At 34.6% G+C, this 21,400-nt stretch overlaps 1 protein-coding gene across 2 annotated transcripts in view; it reads right to left on the bottom strand.

The window, feature by feature from the left end:
* The window catches only part of LOC128559843 (prenylated Rab acceptor protein 1-like), a 69,974-nt gene that overhangs the window by 44,179 nt on the left and 4,395 nt on the right, over positions 1-21,400 (bottom strand). For both annotated transcript variants that reach the window (XM_053552564.1, XM_053552565.1), the window contains exon 2: positions 5,110-5,319. In XM_053552564.1, coding sequence (XP_053408539.1) covers positions 5,110-5,319 — 210 coding nt within the window. The remainder of the gene's footprint in view (positions 1-5,109; positions 5,320-21,400) is intronic.

Raw genomic sequence — 21,400 nt, 5'->3', positions numbered from 1 at the left:
AGCCAGATGAAAAATAGGAGGTGCGCAAGTTCATATCATGATTAAGACTCATGCAAAGTTTCATGAATCTATATCAAATACTTTTTGAGCTAGGCGTGTCACAAGGTCAAAATGTGCATTTTTGACTATTTCAGGGGCCATAACTCTGAAAATAGAGGGCAGAGCCAGATGAATAATAGGAGGTGTGCAAGTTCATATCATGATTAAGACTCATGCAAGGTTTCATGAATCTATATCAAATACTTTTTGAGCTAGGCGTGTCACAAGGTCAAAATGTGCATTTTTGACTATTTCAGGGGCTTTAACTCTTAAAATAGGGGGTGGAGCCAGACGAAAAATAGAAGGTGCGCAAGTTCATATCATGATAAAGACTCATGCAAGGTTTCATCAATTTATATCAAATACTTTTCGAGCTAGGCGCGTCACGAACTTCGGACGGACGGACGGATGGACGGACGGACGCACGGACAAGACCAAATCTATATGCCCCCACCACTCATGGGGGGGGCACAATAATGCCTCTAGAGAGGTCACAAGGTTTTTCTATTTTTAGACCTAATGACCTAGTTTTGGACCGCACGTGACCCATTTTCCAACTCGACCTAGATATCATCAAGGCAACCATTCTGACTAATTTTCATGAAGATCCATTGAAAAATTTGGCCTCTAGAGAGGTCACAAGTTTTTTCTATTTTTAGACCTACTGACCTAGTTTTGGAAAGCACGTGACCCAGTTTCGAACCTGACCTAGATATCATCAAGGTGAACATTCTGACTAATTTTGATGAAGATCCATTTAAAAATATGGCCTCTAGGGAGGTCACAAGGTTTTTCTATTTTTAGACCTACTGACCTAGTTTTTGACCGCACTTGACCCACTTTCGAATTTGACCTAGATATCATCAAGATAAACATTCTGACCAATTTTCATGAAGATCCATTGAAAAATATGGCCTCTAGGGAGGTCACAAGGTTTTTCTATTTTAAGACCTAATGACCTAGTTTTGGACCGCACGTGACCCAGTTTCAAACTTGACCTAGATATCATCAAGATGAACACTCTGACCAATCTTCATGAAGATCCATTGAAAAATATGGCCTCTAGAGAGGTCACAAGGTTTTTCTATTTTTAGACCTACTGACCTAGTTTTGGATAGCACGTGACCCAGTTTCTAACCTGACCTAGATATTATCAAAATGAACATTCTGACCAACTTTCATAAAGATCCCATGAAAAATGTGACCTCTAGAGTGGTCACAAGCAAAAGTTTACGCACAGACGCAAGGACGGATGATGGACGCCACACGATCACAAAAGCTCACCTTGTCACTTTGTGACTGGTAAGCTAAAAATGGGAGGTGAGCAAGTTCATATCATAATTAAGACTCATGCAAGGTTTCATGAATCTATATCAAATACTTCTTTGAGCTAGGCGTGTCACAAGGTGAAAATGTGCATTTTTTACTATTTCAGGGGCCATAACTCTAAAATTAGGAGGCGGAGCCAGATGAAAAATTGAAGGTGCGCAAGTTCATATCATGATAAAGACTCATGCAAGGTTTCATTAATTTATATCAAATACTTTTTGAGCTAGCGTGTCACAAACTTCGGACGGATGCACGGACAAGAGCAAATCTATATGCCCCACCACTTAAGGGGGTGGGGGGGGGGGGGGGGGGGGGGGGGGGGGGCACAAAAACACCTTTACCTGAAAGAACTGTCTTTATAAAAAGGTAAACTTCTTAAAATAGTATTTCCTCAAGCTCAAGAAGTGACAAATTTCAAAGTGATGGCCACTATCCAAAACATTTGCAGAGAATTCATTATACCATTAATTTTGATAAAAGAAACTTCAAACTAACGGTAAACAATTATAAAACACAAAATAAAACTGTTAATATCATTTTTTCTAGGGTGCCTCAAGTAAAACGGATTTAATGAGACAGAATTCGAACTCCAACATTGAAAACTTAAGGTCGAATCCTGCGGGTCTGTTTTGAATTTTGCTCACTTTATTCAAAAATAACCTTGGGGCAGAAGTAAAACCTACCTACATTTCTTCCACAATATGTAATCTAAAGAGTGAAGGCAAATTAGAGAACTTCTAACGCATGTAACTCAGTATTTTTAAAGATGTATAATTCTATCCCTTCTGTTTCAGAGGTAAGTTCATTTTGAACAGCAATAAATCGCTTATCAAATGAAAATTTTCCACTTTTGTATAATAAATCAATAATAAGTCTTGAAAGAAGTAAAAACTTACTAGAACAAGAGGGTCATGATGACCCTGGATTGCTCACCTGAGTAATATGAGCTACATGTTTCAAATGTCAAACTGATGATTTTTAGAAATTTTTTGGAAGATTTTCCGATGTACAATAAAGTAACCCCTGGGGAGGGGCCAATTTTACCCCAGGGGTCATGATTTGAACAAAGTTTGTAGAAGTCTACTAGGCAATGTTACATATCAAATATCTAAGATCTAGGCCTTCTGGTTTATTTTTAACAAATTTATGAAGATTTCCCTATGTACAATCAAGTAACCCCTGGGGTGGGGCCAATTTTACCCCAGGGGTCATGATTTGAACAAGTTTGTAGAAGTCTACTAGGCAATGCTACATGTGAAATATCTAAGCTCTAGGCCTTCTGGTTTATTTTTAGAAAATTTTGAAGATTTTCCTATGATCAATCAAGTAACCCCATGGGGCAGGGTCATGATTTGAAAATTTTTTGTACAAGTCTACTAGGCAATGCTCTATGTCAAATATCTAAGATCTAGGCCTTCTGGTTTTATTTTTAGAAAATTTTCCTATGTAAAATCAAGTGACCCCTGGGGCGGGGTCATGATTTGAACAAATTTTGTAGAGGTCCACTAGGCAATGCTACATGTTAAATATCTAAGCTCTAGGCCTTCTGGTTTATTTTTAGAAATTTTTTGAAGATTTTCCTGTGTAAAATCAAGTGACCCCGGGGTCATGATTTGAACAAACTTGGTAGAGGTCCACTAGGCAATGCTTCACACCAAATATCTAAGCTCTAGGCTTCTGGTTTTTGAGAAGAAGATTTTTAAAGTTTTTCCTTTCGGTTGCCATGGCAACCAGAGTTCTCCATGGAATTCAATTCTTTGAAAAAAATTTGTAGAGCTTCACCCAAGGAACATTCCTGTGAAGTTTGGATGAAATTGGCCTAGCAGTTTATGAGGAGATGTCGTTTAAAGTAAATGTTTATGGACGGATGCCGGACGGTGAGTGATCACAATAGCTCACCCTGAGCTTTTGGCTCATGTGAGCTAAAAAAAGGAAAATAAGGAAAAAAATGTTTGGTCTCAGTGGGGCTTGAACCTACGCCCCCCTGAAAATTGCAGTCAAAGTAGCTTTATGGTAGGAACTGAATACTCTTCAAAAAGGAGATACTCTGTTACGGGTCTAATACAATTGTCTTTATTAAGAGGTTAACTTACACACATCTTTATCCTAAACAAAAGCCTTTATTAAGAGGTTAACTTATTAAACATGTTTACCTGAAGCAACTGTCTTTATAAAGAGGTTAACTTAGACATACCTTTAACTTATTAAACATCTTTATCTTAAGCAACTGGCTTTATAAAAAGGTTAACTTGTTAAATATCTTTACCTTAAGCAACTGTCTTTATAACAAGAGCTGTCCGTAAGACAGCGCGCTCGACTTTTCTTGGTGCTTTACTCTGAATTAGGGCTTTGCCAGTAAAAACTTTATAAAACTTTAACCAAAAATTTCTAAGTTACAAATGGGCATAACTCTGTAATAAATTCAAACAGAGTTATGAGGACTGTTTCTCCTGGTGCAGACTTTGATAGTAAATAACTATTTTAAGTTTCAAGTCAATGGCTTTGATAGTAACAGAGATACTTGACTTAATCAAAAACTTTAACCAAAAATTCTAAGTAACTATGTCATAATTCAAACCAGAATTATGGGGATTGTTTCTCCTGGTGTAGACATTGATAGTAAATAACTATTTTAAGTTTCAAGTCAAAAGCTTTGATAGTAACAGAGATATTTGACTTTACAAAAATCTTTAACCAAAAATTCTAAGTCAAAAAGGGGCATAACTCTATCAAAAATCAAACCAGAGTTATGGGGATTGTTTCTCCTGGTGTAGAGTTAGATTATTACTAAGTTAATAACTATTTTAAGTTTAAAGTCAATAGCTTTGATAGTAACAGAGAAATTTGACTTTATCAAAAACTTTTAACCAACGGCAACGCCGACGCTGGGGCAAGTGCAATAGCTCTACATTTCCTTCGAAAAGTCGAGCTAAAAAGGTTAACTCATTAAACATCTTTATCGCAACTGTCTTTATAAAGAAATTAACTTACACACATCTTTATCTTAAACAACTGTCTTTATAAAGAGGTTAACTTACACAGTCACATCTTTATCTTAAACAACTATCTTTATAAAGAGGTTAACTTACACAGTCACATCTTTATCTTAAACAACTATCTTTATAAAGAGGTTAACTTACACAGTCACATCTTTATCTTAAACAACTGTCTTTATAAAGAGGTTAACTTACACACATCTTTATCTTAAACAACTGTCTTTATAAAGAGGTTAACTTACACAGTCACATCTTTATCTTAAACAACTGTCTTTATAAAGAGGTTAACTTACACAGTCACATCTTTATCTTAAACAACTGTCTTTATAAAGAGGTTAACTTACACAGTCACATCTTTATCTTAAACAACTATCTTTATAAAGAGGTTAACTTATTAAATGTCTTTATCTTATGGAAAGGAAATATATAATATATATTATATTATATATCAATATATATAATATAATATAATTAGTGTTTACAGAGAGGTTTATTTATATAATATTTTATTAAACACTTTTACCTTACGGAAAGGAAAATACATCTGTCTTTATGGAGATATTAATTTAGGAAGGAAAATATATGTCTGAGAGAGAGAGGTTTGTAAACATAGGTTGTATTGTTATACTGCTGCTTTGGACAAACCTGAAAGTAAATTTGCATATCTCATTTGTGCAGCACATTTTGAACACTGTCATTACAAGCCTTCAGTTTAAAGCTAGTAACACTATCTAAAAATACTTACATGCAGAACACAACAAGACCAATGAACACAAACAAGTAGTTGCTCTGAAAATGTTCAATATTTTTAATAATTCTTTTAGGCATAGGAGCGACAGATTTTGGGGTCTGAAATCTTCCAGTGTTTATGAACTCTCCCCATGGACGAATTCCATCCCTCGTCTTTGCAAACCATTCCCGAGCAGTAGCATTTGACAAGCTAAGAGCCATGATTCTGCAAAAAATAAAACACTGTCTTATTCCAGTGTCTTTAAGAAATACAAAATTACAAATCTCTGAAGTAGCAGATTTCTACTACAACACTGAGCTTCAATGACAGCAGCTTTTGGAGAATGAATGTATTACACTTTGAGGCAACCGATCCATTAGATAATGTCCAGTAAACTACACACAGGGATCATCCTACAAGGCGATTTGAGCGATATCGTCGCTTTAAAGTCGGCTACTTCGCCTAATTATCGCCTCCGGGCGAAATCCGAATCGCCGAGTTTTTCAGCGAGTGATTATCTGTTTACTTAAAGTTGTAAAACTTTATGCATATTCTAGATTAAATTATCGATAAATCCATAGTCAACCCCGCCTACTCGCCTGTCAAACTTCAGCCAATCGTAGCGTTAATATCCCACAGTGTCAATCAATAATATTGTAAGCCGCCGCCATTTTGAAAATTTTCAATCGGCGTGTAAAAAGCCGATAAACTTAACGAGAGCATGATCTTATGCTACAATTGTATATTATTCTTTCATTTTATTAAAGATTACTTCAAAATTTATTTCAATTACCCTGATTACGGTCAATTTCTGTAAATGAATTGCTCGGGTACTGCAGATAAAAAATGATTTTGCGGACGTCAGAACTGCCGTACAAAATATTGTAAAAAGATCGCCATTACCTAGAGTTTGGTGTTATTTTTGAAAAAATAAATAAATAAATGAATTAAATGTATAAATCTGAACAAGTTGATGCAAAAATCAGGCATTATAAAAGCACGAGAATCGAAATATGAATGAAAAATTTCATGGCGTTTTGATCGTGCACCTGTTAAATTACGAGTTTAGGACATGTAAATTTCGGATAAAAATTTAAAGGCGACTTTTTCCTAGCTAAGTTTATACTTTATTTAGAAATTCATGAAAATGATAATACAAAAATCAATTTCCTTAAATAATTACTGTTTATAAGTTACAGCTAGACCCATAGAAAGTGGATATATATAGGCAGGAAACTGAATGCTATGCCGATTCTTCTCCTTAAATTCCTCAACTTCTCCCTAAATTCTGCGGAGGGAGAAGTCACTTCTCCCTAAAATTTTGACCTAGGATGATCCCTGTACACATATAAAATATTCTGTTGTGTTGCATATCAACACATACCAAACTGCACCTACTACTATTTAAATATTAACGGTACAAGGTCAATTTAACTTGTTGCCATTGCTGTTTTTGGTTCATTAAAGAAAGTCTATTTGTATCAATGTATTTAAACCTTAAAAACTAAAAATCAGTCTGTCAAGCAAATACTGGCCCTAACCTGTTATACTCCATCAAAAAATTAAATATGCCATATGAAACTTCTAAATATTGACTAAATTCAGTTGGATAAGAAAGATAAAAAAATTAAATATTTTGAAAGTTAGATATTTAAATAAATGTTTAAGTTCACAATGATGTGTATTATTTAATGATAGGAAGCATAGAATTTTTAAGTAAACATAAAAATATAGTAATAAATAACAACTTTGTGTTCAGAAAGTATTGTGTGTTTGTATTTACTCATATCTAAATCTCTGCAAGATTTTTTTAATGTGTTACTGCCCTTATTTCTCAGGGGTGGGAATTCCTGTACTGGAAGTAAAATTGCAAAAAGTGGGAAATACTGCAAAAATGACTCAAAATTCAAAAAAAAATTCTGTTTTTTTTTGTGTGACAAAAAGATCAAATATCTAAGTGATAATTAATATTTAAATGAACACTTGCATGAGAAACATACATAATTATGTCAAGTACTTAGCATATATATATAGTATTGTTCACTGTTGAGACATAGACTTCCAATTTTACATCTACAGTTCAACCATCATAAGACTCAATAATATCTAAAAACATTCATGCAGAACCTATAGGCTGCATTTTCACTATCAAATGATAACATTATGTCTAAACTGTATGATGTGGGTGATAAGGTGGAACAACTAAGTTTTAATCAAATCCATTTAGTAATAACTGAGATAGAGTGAAAGTGTATCAAAACTTTAACCTGAAATTCTAAGTAACTAGAATGTGTCTGTAGGACACAGGGTGTGTCCCTAACTGGTACATTTGTCACAAATAAGGGGAAATAATACAAATGTTTGCAGTCTTAATGGGGTATAGTTTCAAAAAAAAAATATGAAAAGGATTCATTATTCTATACCATATACTTTTTGAGCTAAGAGCATCACAAACAAAAAATCCACTATTTTGGCTATTTCAAGGGCCATAACTCTGTAATAAATGCTAAGATTTTCAAGAAGAATGCCAAGTGTGCAAGGTCACATTATGATAAAGACTCAAGCAAGGTTTCATTAATTTACATTAAATACTTTGAGTTAGACACATAATTAGGTGAAAATGTGCATTGTTTTACTATTTCAGGGGCTATTACTTTAAAAATAGGGGGAGGAGCCAGCAAATAAATAAGAGGTGTGCAAGTTCATATTATGATACAGACTCATGTAAGTTTTCATCCATTTATATCATATACTTTTTGAGCTAGGTGTGTCACAAGGTGAAAATGTGCATTTTTGACTATTTCAGGGGCCATATCTGAAAATAGTGGGCAGAGTCAGACAAAAGGGCCATGATGGCCCTATATCGCTCACCTGTTATCATTGCACTTGAGGACAAGAAGGTCCTCAGAAAAAATATCTAAGTCCAAAGGACAGGAACAACAAAGGAAAGAAATTTAACCAAAAAGAAAAAAAAAATTCTTACAAGGTACAGATATGTCAAAATACACCTAAAAATTGGAGGTACCATCCATGTTGTACCACAGAAAAGTGGTCTCGGTTTTTCCCTATGGCCAATAATAAAATAGTTACTAAAAATAAGCTATTTATATTAACATAAAAGGGAAGTAATTAAAAAGAAAATTATTGTAAGTGAACAAAAGAAGGATCTGCCAAATAAATCTGTTGACATAAATGAAATTTCAGATCAGTATCTTCATTAGTTACGGAGATATACCCATTTTAATTTGAAATAAAGGGAGGTAATTTGACATAAAATCAGTCCATAGTTATCTGCCCTGACTGACTCAGTCCAACTAAAGATAATAATGAAATTTCAAATAAGTCCTATAAGTACTTACTGATATAAATCCATTCTGACTACAATCAGGGGAGGTAATCAGATATAAAATAACTCTGGAACCTATGATTGGATCTGATTTGTCATGGAATCCAAGATTATTTGTTGTTGAAGATATTTTGGAAGTTTGTATCGAATAAAACCATAAATGAAGTCTATATGGCTGCAAAAGCCGAAATAGCCAATTTTGGAACTTTAAGGGGCCAAAACTCTGGAACCCATGATGGAATCTGACCAGTTTAAGAAAGGAACCAAGATCTTGTGGTGATACAAGTTGTGTGCAAGTTTGGTTAAAATCAAATCATAAATGAAGTTGCTATTGTGCAGACAAGGTCAAAATAGCTAATTTTGGCCCTTTCAGGGGCCATAACTCTGGAACCCATTATGGGATCTGGCCAGTTCAAGAAAGGAACCGAGATCTTATGGTGATACAAGTTGTGTGGAAGTTTGGTCAAAATAAAATCATAAATGAAACCACTATCGTGCAGACAAGAAATTGTTGACGCACGGACGGACGAAGGACGACGGGTGATCACAAAAGCTCACCTTGTCACTATGTGACAGGTGAGCTAAAAAAAAGGAATGGAAATATATATATATATGTATATATATTTATTTTTTTAGGGGGTGAGGGTGTGGGGGGGGGGGCAGAGGATGCATGATCAGTGGTGGGCATGACTGGGTCGAGGAGCGAGGTGGGGGAATGGTACAACTTGCATGTTGATAAATATTCATGGAAGGTTTGAATTTTTTTTTTTTTTGGTGGGTGCGGGGGTCGGGAGGGGGAGGGATGTGATCAAGGTAAGGGGATGACCAGGTCCAGGTGTGGGTACACAAGTTCACATGTTTACAATAAATGTTTATGGAAAAGAATGAAAGAAATTCAATGAAATTCTACCAAATGGTAAGTTTGTTATGTATAAATATGTGGATTTTTATACAATTAAAGGGCAATAACTCTTAATTTACAAAATAAATCTGAACGAAATTGTGTGTACCGAACCACATTATGGTGATCTAAATTCTGTTTAAGTTTCATAGTTCTAGGTCAAATATATCAAAAGTTATGATGCAGAAATTGCCATATTTATAGTACCCTATACAGTTAACACTAGAAACTTCTAAGGGCCATAACTCTGGTGTTACTAGGGCAATCCGACTGAAACTTGACGGGCTGCAAAAACTCATAGTGGTGAACATGTATATGAAGTTTTATATAAATATTCCCAACCATTTCCTAGATATGGCTCCGGACGGATGGACGGAAGGAAAGATGGACAGAAGGACGGACGCCAAAACTATATCCCTCCGACTTTCGTCAGGGGATAATAAAATCATAAAAGAAGCTGCTATTGTGCAGACAAGATCAAAATAGCTTATTCGGGCCCTTTCAGGGGCCATAACTATGGAACCCATACTGGGATCTGGCCAGTTCAAGAAAGGAACCGAGATTTTATGGTGATACAAGTTGTGTGCAAGTTTGGTTAAAATAAAATCATAAATGAAACCACTATCGTGCAGACAAGAAATTGTCAACGGACAGACGGATGCACGCACAGACGACGGACGATCACAAAATCTCGCCTTGTCACTATGTGACAGGTGAGCTAAAAATAGGGGGTGGAGCCAGACGAAAGATAGGAGGTGCGCAAGTTCATATCATGATAAGGACTCATGCCTCATGCAAGGTTTTATGAATCTGTATCAAATACTTTTTGAGCTAGGCGTGTCACAAGGTGAAAATGTGCATTTTTGAATATTTCAGGGGCCAGACGCACAGATGCACGGAAAAGAGCAAATCTATATGCCCCCACCACTCATGGGGGGGGGGGGGGGGGGGGTGATAATTCATGAAATATTGGTGCAAGAGTTATGACCTTGCTTGTGTCATGACTCATATGATGTGAGTGATGATGCTGAACAACTATTTTAAGTTTGAATCAAATCCATTTAGTAATAACTGAGATATAGAGCGGGGTCAGGCATTTCCGAACACTTAAACGTGATTCTCCATATGGATTAAAGGAACAGGGTATTGCCGAACAAAGAAGTTATTTATAGTTCACCTTTATCTATAGTATGGAAATATACTTCTTGCTTGTATTGTAGCTATTATGTATCTATGAAAACATGTACTTAAAGAAGGTGACCGCGTGCGTCTATTTCCGAACATGGAGTGTCAGCCGAACAGACTAAAGTTCTATTTCCGAACATGAGTGTAAAAAAAGGTGAAAATTAAACATAAAACAATTAACACAGAGCTATAAAAATAATTGTATTTTATACTTCTTTGCGAATAATTACAAAATATTTTATTTTCAAAACATTGTCAAAAATTAGCTATTTCATTTTGCCGTTTCATTTGATCATTTTTAGACTTAATTAGAACTACATGAGAACGATTTCATTCAACATTTAAGACACCTAAACGGAAACAAAGCAGCGTCTTTCTGTCGTACCAGGCTTCTTAGGGCCTGTTCTGTTAGTTCCTTAGAAACGTTATTTTACTCTATATCAGTTTAATTTAATTATTTGAGTCCAGGTGCGTGCAGCGAGCAAATGCTATAAAACAAGCAAGTGTGCAATATTTACATTAATTGGTCACAAGTTACGTTTTTCACATTTGTAACTGTAGGCCTACATAGAGCATGTTTGTCATCTTAACAGATCTTAATATACCTTTACCCAGGCCAGATCCTGAAATATTTGATTGGCCTGGGTGGGGGGGTGGGGAGGGGCAGAAGTATAGAATGAAGGCGTAATCGGGGAGGTGCATAGTGCCTAGATGGGATAAGTACGGGAGGTGGGTACCTCAGCCCCTATTGGGGGAGGGGGTCTTCCCGAGGAAATATATTATATACAGGTATGAAATGGTGGTCTCTGGTGCATTTTTTGGTCTTAAGTTTGAGCTACTGGATGACGTATTCCTATCAGTTTAGGGGTTCAGAGGGCTCTCCCCTGCTAAGTTTTGAAATACAGGTATGAAATGGTGGCCTCTGGTGCATTTTCTGGTGTAAATTATGAGGTTCTGGAAGGAGTAACCTCATTTTAGGGGGTCAGGTATGAAATGGTTATCTCTAATGCATGTTTGGGTCTTAATTTGAAGGTACTGGAGGGGTATTCTCCGCATTTTAGGGGGTCAGAGTTGATCAGGAGTTTTTGGGTTTTTTTAAATACAGGTATGGAATGACGGCCTCTTGTGCATTTTCTGGTCTAAATTATGAGATACTGGAGAGAGTAACCTTCTCACCATTGGGGTGTCAGGGGGGCTCTCTTCCCTAGATATTTTAATGCAGGTATGAAAAGGTGGCTTCTGATGCCTTTTGTTTAATTTTGAGGTAAGGGAGGGGATACCCCTTGGGTGTCATAGGGCTCTCCCCCGGAAAATTTGAAATGGTGGCATCTGGTGCATTATGGGGTATAAATTTTGATAAAATATTATTTCTTTCCCGAAATAAATGGGTGAAACTTTGATGAATATAGGTAACTTACTAGGCAACATGACATATGTAGATCTATATACTTTACAATACTGTAAAAATAAATCCAGTAACATAATGGTCTAGTACTAAATTAAATACACTGTGTGTTTGGAAAAAGACGATCTGTGAAAATTTATTAGTGTATTTCCGAACACACAAATTACGTCATTTAAAGTGGCCCATTGATCTCCAACAGCCATGAAAACATAGTAAAATGTATACAAATGTGTATATCTCCTTACGAAAGCCACATGCAGAAATGCTTTAGACACAAAACCTTAACTCGTGATGTTCGCAACCTTACCATTTTACATAATTTTATGAACAGTGTCTGGTATACTTACTGGGTCGAAGTTTAAGTCGTCACTTTAATGTGTGTGTTAAATCAATATGGCGAAACCGAGTGAGGCTTCAAATTTTAAATGTTTTGGCGCGTGTAGAACTTTGTGCAATGTCGCTAACAAAAGCTATGATGTCATGTAAGAATGTTCGGCTCAGACACGCCAGTCGGAAATGCCCGACCCTGCTCTAGTGAAAGAGAATCAAAACTTTAACCTGAAATTCTAAGTAAAAGGGGGGATAATTCATTAAATATTGGTACCAGAGTTATGGGCTTTGTGTCATATGATGTGGGAGATGATGTGGAACACCTACTTTCAGTTTGAATCAAATTCATTTAGGAATAACTGAGATAGAGTGAAAGTGTATCAAAACTTTAACCTGAAATTCAAAGCAAAAAGGGGGGGATAATTAATGAAATATTAGTGTGAGAGTTATGGCACTTGTGCCTTACAGTACAACCAAAATGAAAAGTCATTTTTTCTTGCGACCTCCGCGACAAAAAGCAAATGACTGTGTCCATTTGCTGTGTCCTGAACACGCTAGCAGATAGAAGCGAACACCGAGTCCGTTTATTTGCTGCCTATCAATCGGCAGACACGCTTGGTCACGGTGTGCAATTGCGGTGATTCTCCGTGTTCAGATCATCTCAGTTAAACCTGTTTTTCATTGAAGAAAAATATTTTTTGCTCATATATTTTGTTTTAACAATATTGTTTTCTGTTTTCAGGTAAACACTAAGCTTATAAGATGTGTAATTATAAACTGTTTTGTTTCCTTTGTTTAGGCTTATAGTTTTATGTAAAATTGTTAAAATGTCCGCTAACAATTACTACTAACAATACATGTTGGAATTAATGTTTTACTCACCGTCGTTGCAATTAAACTAATTCTTTCTTTTGTTTAGCATGTTTGCCCATTTTCACACATTGCAAAATTATTTGGTAAGTTACTTATGATTAATAAGTTCATGTTGGTTAACAAGTGCTAATTAGATTAATTGCCGATGCCTGTTCGATATGCCGTATACGTTCGTTATCAATAAAGAAGTGTCTAGCCATCCAGTAACCGGATGCCTAGCCTGCGTTCTAGCCGTCCGGTTACCGGATGACTAGCAAATCCTCAGGGGATTTTCTAGCCGTCCGGTAATTGATTTCTTAATGAATTAGTAATGATTTTATATAGTTTTAAAAGTTATTTACTTAAGATATCAATACTTATCTGATATTTCAGTCAATAAAACAAATAAGATCGTGTTTGTATACAAATCCGTTGATATTCTATTTTTAGAAATGATAAAACATTGTTCGCCCAACGTCCATGTTATTTTGTAAAAGTGATGCTTTTCTAACAGCCTAAACTTTAATTCTTAAAACACAAAATATATTTGTTTAGAAGAACAGAAAGCTTATAAAACAGGCAATTCACTAATTAATTTTGACATTATTTTGAAATAAAATGGATTAATTACAAACGCTTAACTACTGTTTTACAAAAAGTTTTGAACATCACACTGCCGCTATTGAAATTAAATGTCATTTGAAACAGTTATTCATTAAAAAATATTTGAATATTAAATATGAAAATTGTAAGTAGAATCTATTTCAAGACTGTTTTAATTTTGAAAATCCAGTGAAAAAGTTGTTAAAACTTAAATATTCCGAAAATAAAAGCCATCAAATGAACAGATTTTAATGAGTGACGTCACGGCGATCTCGCCATTATTGATTTCGGCAAACTTCCGTTTTATCGGCTGATTAATGCAGTGATTTATTGTAAATCTTCAATATGTATTCACTCAAAATTTTGTTTGCAGATAACTATCGATATCTTAAGTAAATAACATTAAAACTATATATAATTATTATTTATTCATTCGGAAATCTATTACCGGACGTCTAGAAAATCCCCTGAGGATTTGCTAGTCGTCCGGTAACCAGACGGCTAGAACGCAGGCTAGGCGTCCGGTTACCGGACGGCTAGATACTTCCTATCAATAAAGAGTATTTAAATTTTAGACAGTTTCCGAGTAAAACTTCTTTCTATTAAATGCAGTTTAAAACAGTTAAATTTAACTTCAAATCATGAAAGTTGTTCGATATTTAAATCAATTTTATTTTCACTTGTACATGTAGTCTCGTTTATTTTCATTTTGCAATGATTTATTATCGTGAAGTTTACAATAAAATAAGGGATAAATCAAAAGTAATGAAGTAATTATTATTTTATATTTCAGGTACACATAAACTACTAGTACATAAACAAGAGCTGTCCGTAAGACAGCCAAGCTCGACTATTCGAAATATTGTCCCAGAAGCAGGAAAATGTTACCCAAAATGTTAAATATCAAAAGAGTTTTAAGTTAAAAAGGGGACATAATTTGACCAAAATGCATATCAGAGTTATGGGACTTGCTGCTATCAACTAGTTTTATAACCCCGAAGACACATGTGAAGTTTCAATTCAATATCTGCATTAGTTTTGGAGATTATGAGTAACTTGCATGTAAAACTTTAACCAGAATTTTCTAAGTCCAAAAGGAGACATAATTTTCCCAAAATATATGTCAGAGTTATGGGACTTGACCCAGTGAGGTTGGTTATTGACCTAGAAAAAGAAAAAATAAGTTTCAAATCTATATGCCTTTTAGTAATAACTGTATGTACTTGCACACAAAACTTTAACCAGAATTTTCTAAGTCCAAAAGGGGGCATAATTTGGCCAAAATGAAGGTCAGAGTTATGGGACTTGCTGCTATCAACTAGTTTTATAGCCCCGAAGTTTCAATTCAATATCTGCATTAGTTTTGGAGATAGTAACTTGCATGTAAAACCTTAACCAGAATTTTCTAAGTCCAAAAGGGGGCATAATTTACCCAAAATACATATCAGAGTTATGGGACTTGACCCAGTGAGGTTGGTTATTGACCTAGAAAAAGAAAGAATAAGTTTCAAATCTATATGCCTTTTAGTAATAACTGTATGTACTTGCACACAAAACTTTAACCAGAATTTTCTAAGTCCAAAAGGGGGCATAATTTGGCCAAAATGAAGGTCAGAGTTATGGGACTTGCTGCTATCAACTAGTTTTATAGCCCCGAAGTTTCAATTCAATATCTGCATTAGTTTTGGAGATAGTAACTTGCATGTAAAACCTTAACCAGAATTTTCTAAGTCCAAAAGGGGGCATAATTTACCCAAAATACATATCAGAGTTATGGGACTTGACCCAGTGAGGTTGGTTATTGACCTAGAAAAAGAAAGAATAAGTTTCAAATCTATATGCCTTTTAGTAATAACTGTATGTACTTGCACGCAAAACTTTAACCAGAATTTTCTAAGTCCAAAAGGGGGCATAATTTGGCCAAAATGAAAGTCAGAGTTATGGGACTTGCTGCTATCAACTAGTTTTATAACCCCGAAGACACGTGAAGTTTCAATTCAATATCTGCATTAGTTTTGGAGATAGTAACTTGCATGTAAAGCCTTAACCAGAATTTTCTAAGTCCAAAAGGGGGCATAATTTGGCCAAAATGAAAGTCAGAGTTATGGGACTTGCTGCTATCATCTAGTTTTATAACCCCGAAGACACGTGAAGTTTCAATTCAATATCTGCATTAGTTTTGGAGATAGTAACTTGCATGTAAAACCTTAACTAGAATTTTCTAAGTCCAAAAGGGGGCATAATTTACCCAAAATACATGTCAGAGTTATGGGACTTGACCCAGTGAGGTTGGTTATTGACCTAGAAAAAGAAAAAATAAGTTTCAAATCTATATGCCTTTTAGTAATAGCTGTATGTACTTGCACGCAAAACTTTAACCAGAATTTTCTAAGTCCAAAAGGGGGCATAATTTGGCCAAAATGAAGGTCAGAGTTATGGGACTTGCTGCTATCAACTAGTTTTATAACCCCGAAGACACACGTGAAGTTTCAATTCAATATCTGCATTAGTTTTGGAGATAGTAACTTGCATGTAAAACCTTAACCAGAATTCCAAAAGAGGGCTTAATTTGCTCAAAATACATGTCAGAGTTATGGAACTTGACCCAGTGAGGTTGGTAATTGACCTAGAAAAAGAATAAATAAGTTTCAAAGCTATATGCCTTTAAATGATAGCTGTATGTACTTGCATGCAAAAACCTAACCAAGGTGTGACGCCGACGCCGACGCCAGGGTGAGTAGAATAGTCAAGCTAAAAATAGAAAAAAACAGAAGTGAAGTTTCGGAGCAAGATACGGTAGTGGCTAGTAATACGGCCCCGCACGGTCATAAAGCTAGTCATATGTGAGGCACGTTCAGCTAGACAGTCCAGCTTGAACTACATGAGTAGTGACAAGTTAAAGCATAGCAAAAGTTCCTTCTAGGGCACATCTATATAAATATAAAATGATCACCTTGTAAAATTTTGGTTGCAATGTCTGTTTTCTACTGCCAAAAAATGTCAGATAAGTATTTACACTAATTGTTTAATCCAACAACAAATAAAATCTGTTACCACTTTCAGTAGAGTAAATACGGCAATAAGACATTGACCCGGTCAATCCATTATGATTCGATGTGTGAATTTGTTGCGCATAATTAGAGGGTCGCAATGGGGTTTGTTTTAACATATTAACCATGCATTTGAAGGTAACGATAATACTTGGTTGTTTACATTTAAATTTGCTGATATATGTCTATCTGGTCGACTGAATGTACATATGTTATGTTCTTCAAGAATGGAGGAAATAAAAGAATCAATTAATCATCCTCGGGTTAAGTATTATGTAATCCATGGAACGTGTTCAGTCAGAGAGTCGCCTCAATTGAGAAAGAATAGTTTATTGTTAGAGGTTATTTCTAAGGTCACGGAGTTTAATTGGCCAGCTTGTAATTACAACAGCTTTCAATATCAGTAGCTCAGTCAAGTGTGACTTACCGAAATAAGATATTCCTTCTTAAGAGAAGGAATAATAATCACATTTGACTAGATTTTTGGCCGTCGTACGGGACCGTTCACTACAGGATGTTTTAAAGCCACTAATAAATATGTATCATTTCCATATGGATTATAATAAATAATGGAAGCGTAAAGTAGTTGTTATCTACTTACGGGTAGAAACTTTCAACAAGAGTGAAAATTACAGCACAACACCAGAGGAGGGAAGGAGCAGAAAACGAAAATTGGGCTTCTTTATCTTTTATTAATTCACTTTTTTCTATACGAAGTTTAACGGAATATATCATTTATTAGGAAGCACAAAATTTCAAACAAATAAAGCCAAGAATGATTTACACTAGAAAGAAAAAATTATTTTGCTATGTTGCGTTCTCATATTATGCTTCCATTTGATTTTTTATTTCTTATTCATAACAAGTGCGTAGATACAAACCTAACCAACAATTACAAAATACAGACAAGACAGACATATTCTATAAATCTTCATTTACTTTAAGTGAATACCACTGTTTTCTTTCCCGAACGAAAACTTTGATTCCGATATTCTATATTGTAAATTATATTTCAAAATTCTTTTTTTAATATTTACAAAAGCAAATCAATCGTAACAAATTAACAAGTTATTAAAAAAATATTAATTTTAACTGGTAACTTACCTTTTAAATAATTATCAAAATTCCATGCCAAACTGTGAACGAAGATTAATCGTTAGGGTGTTAAATAACGTAATCATATTAAAGTAATTGTTAGTATAACAACAGAAGTTTGCAACAAAAATGCAAAAGTAAACTCTAAACAAAAGTACTGAATTTACAGGTTTTACTGTTTATTAAGCACTGTTTCATCGTATATGCTTCCTGTAAAGTGCTCTACCTGCAAAATACGAAAAGTCTCCAAAATTACCTTGCAGACGAACACTGAAACTGAAAGATTACGATGATATCTTGTGTTAACCAGCGATTTTTTTCCTTCTTTATAAAGTACCCCTAAAAGGACCTTTTCCCAACTGAAAAATGCAATCTTTTCCCCCAATTATCATCCAAAAATTCCCCAGATGACTAAATTAAGTTTGCATTTTGATGATTGCAGAAGGAAAACTTAGTTACATTGACATTCACCATGATTTAACCATTCAAACAGTTTGTTTGATGATATTTACATGGAATTAAAGGAAGAAGCATTCTAATTTAAATGATGTTATTAATTAACTATCAAAATTCCCAATCTGAGTGAAAACCCCGCTTTTTTTCCGAATTCATCCAGTACTGGACCTTTTCCCAAAAGGGCCAAAAAAATCACTGTTAACATATATGTATAAAAAAAATTATTTCTTTTAATTTTTGGATAAAATAAAATGAAAAATAGCGCATCTTAAAACAATCATGAACACCGCAATTCGCCGCGAAACAGCATGTTCGGCGAGCACCGTGTCCGGGCACGCTGTTCACCGCGATTTGCGGTGAAATCACCCAGCTGGGTGGTCAAATTTCTTTGAATACGCTGGTTCGGTATCGCGGTGATGGGTATCCATTTGAACTTTTCACTTTGGTCGTACTGCATATGATGTGGGTGATGATGAAGAATTAAAGCAAATCCATCAAGTAATTACAGAGATAAGGAGAAAAAAGAGAAAGTGTAAAAAAATCTTTAACCAAGGTGGGGACGTGGACAGACGCCGACGCTGGGGTCTTTCTTACCAAAAGAAACAATTTGGAAGTGAATTTCGGTAGCTTTATGCATAGAAATAAAATTCCAGTTCCCTAGCCTATATGCACAGTACTTTGGCTAGAGAACATTTTCCGGATGAATAAGTTCGCTGTGTTCTATATATCTATATAATTATATACTACATCACGCCTCTTTTCGAGTGTTACGTGCAGCTGCGCCCCTGTACAAGAAGTTTAAAAGTAGAATGGGAAGCGATTCTGGTTCTCCTGCCTTATTATTTTTTTTTTTTTGGCAGAATGCATCTGTACAAATGTGACGATATATCTGTGGAATGACTTCAGAACAATGTAATACAAAACTGACATACAAATAGCCACCTGCGGGCTATTTCACTGTTTGTACGGAGAGCCGTACGAATACTGAATAGCAACTTCCTTTCTTTAAACTAGCTTGCACAAGTAGACAAAAAGAAAAATTTCTAAACAAATTTTGAACTTCTTGAAACGTTGTTCGTCCATTCTACAGATAGAGGAGCAACTTGGACAGCAAAAATGTCCCCACATCTGATGTTCCCAAATATAATCAGATTTTATTTTATTTAGTTGTTTCATGCCTTTGGAGTACACATATTAAATATTTTAGTTAACTATAGACAATATTTCGTTATTTCATTGATTTTACAAAGATAGCTGTAAATCAGCGACAGATACGTTACAGTGCGAATTTTCATTCAAAAGAATATTTTAATATAACATAACAATATTTGTGTCCGTTATTTACCTGTTCAGACTAAATAATCTTTATAGTTTTATAAGAAATGAAGTTATTTATGTATTATGATCGAAAAAATAAAATCAAATTGTATGGAAAAACTAACGTAATTTACACAAATATCAGTTGTCATAAAACGCACTTCATATGGCCTGGTGCACAGTAAAGTGCCCAATTCAGCAAAAAATCATGTACATAGCCCCATCTTTCAAACAATACATGATAGAACTATGAAATAAAGTTTATAAGTAAGGTATGATACAGATGTAGATGTGGAGGTGAACATTTATCATGAAAATTTAGAAATAAAGTAGTGCAACAAGTTTAAGTAGGCAAAAATTAGCCATTTTTGCATGTAACGGGTTAGCATCTAAAATTTCATCATTTTTGTAAGCTGTCTCACAGAAATTCTGTTCTTTTTTACATCTTCACTATTAAATTTTGTGAAAGAAAAATATCTTTGCTTTCATTTGATATATAACATCATGTTCTTCTGTAATTCTTGTTCTGAGAATCATGGTTTGAACCAAAGTTGTATGGATGTAACGCCCTAGAAATCTGAAAATGCTATACTTAAAAAAGTGAAGAAAAAAGTAGTATCTTTTGGTGCTAGAACATGTGAGATGGCCTTGAAAAGTTTGAAAAATATGCAAGTTGAAATAGTCAAAGTATCATTTCTGTACATCAAGTCTGTAAATAAATATAGCCGAATATCTCATCAAAAGTTAGTTTGTGACAAAAAATCCGTAATGTCCGTCCCCCTACCATAAACTTCATTAAGTGTTATAAAACTAGAAATTTGCAGCACATTTTTATTACATATGATGACATGAGTAACATTTCCAAAAGTTGTTGAAATCCATCAAGCAGTTTTTTAGATATTGACAAAAGTGTAAAAGTTATCTGTAATGTCCGTCCCCGTAATGTCCGTCCCCACTTATCATTGATTTTGAATGTTGTATATATATTGTTATTTTCTATCAAATTCAATTCCTTTTATTTCTGATTTACCAATAAGAACTGAAATTTTTAAAAAAATGCATTTAAAATCAGTAAAATACATTATTTTGTGATATTTTTTCTTAAAAACACAGTGTGTGTAAAAAAAATGTCAAAATTTGTTGAAATCTTCAGCAAAATGAATCAGTTTCATACATGAATTTTACTTTCATATAAAGAACTTGTGCAAAAACATGAAAAAAGACTAATGAGTATATATATAAGGTAAAACTTTGCCAAATATTATCTATAAGCACATTTAAAGTGTTGGGGGACGGACATTACATTTTTGTACTAAAACTACATGTTGAAAAAAGTAAGTAGAGTTTTAGTCTTCTGTCATCTTGAAATTTATAGTGTTGTAATTTATAGGTTTTAACATCATATCGAGAAAACTATGCCCCTCTTTTGTCCCTTAGTAATTACAAAAACGTTTTGAAATGCTACCATTAACACTTGATCCCCCTCCCCTAGTGCCCTACTGTATATTTCTTATCTCTTATATTTTCTCTTATAATTTCATCTACACAATAAATGGTCATAAGATGCATCATAATCATTCCTTAATTAAAACAACATAATTAATTAGTGACCTATTGAGATGGCAACAACATGCCATAAAACACAGGTGGCCATAGAAGATCACAAAATCACACTTTCTCAACAGGGTGCCAATATACAAGGGACCATAAAACCCCTAAACTGGATCTTAATTGATCATTATGGAATCTTTACCTAAAACAACACT

Source organism: Mercenaria mercenaria, chromosome 10, assembly GCF_021730395.1.
Source record: "Mercenaria mercenaria strain notata chromosome 10, MADL_Memer_1, whole genome shotgun sequence".
Taxonomy (NCBI): domain Eukaryota; kingdom Metazoa; phylum Mollusca; class Bivalvia; order Venerida; family Veneridae; genus Mercenaria; species Mercenaria mercenaria.
This window is presented reverse-complemented; position numbering and strand designations above follow the sequence as displayed.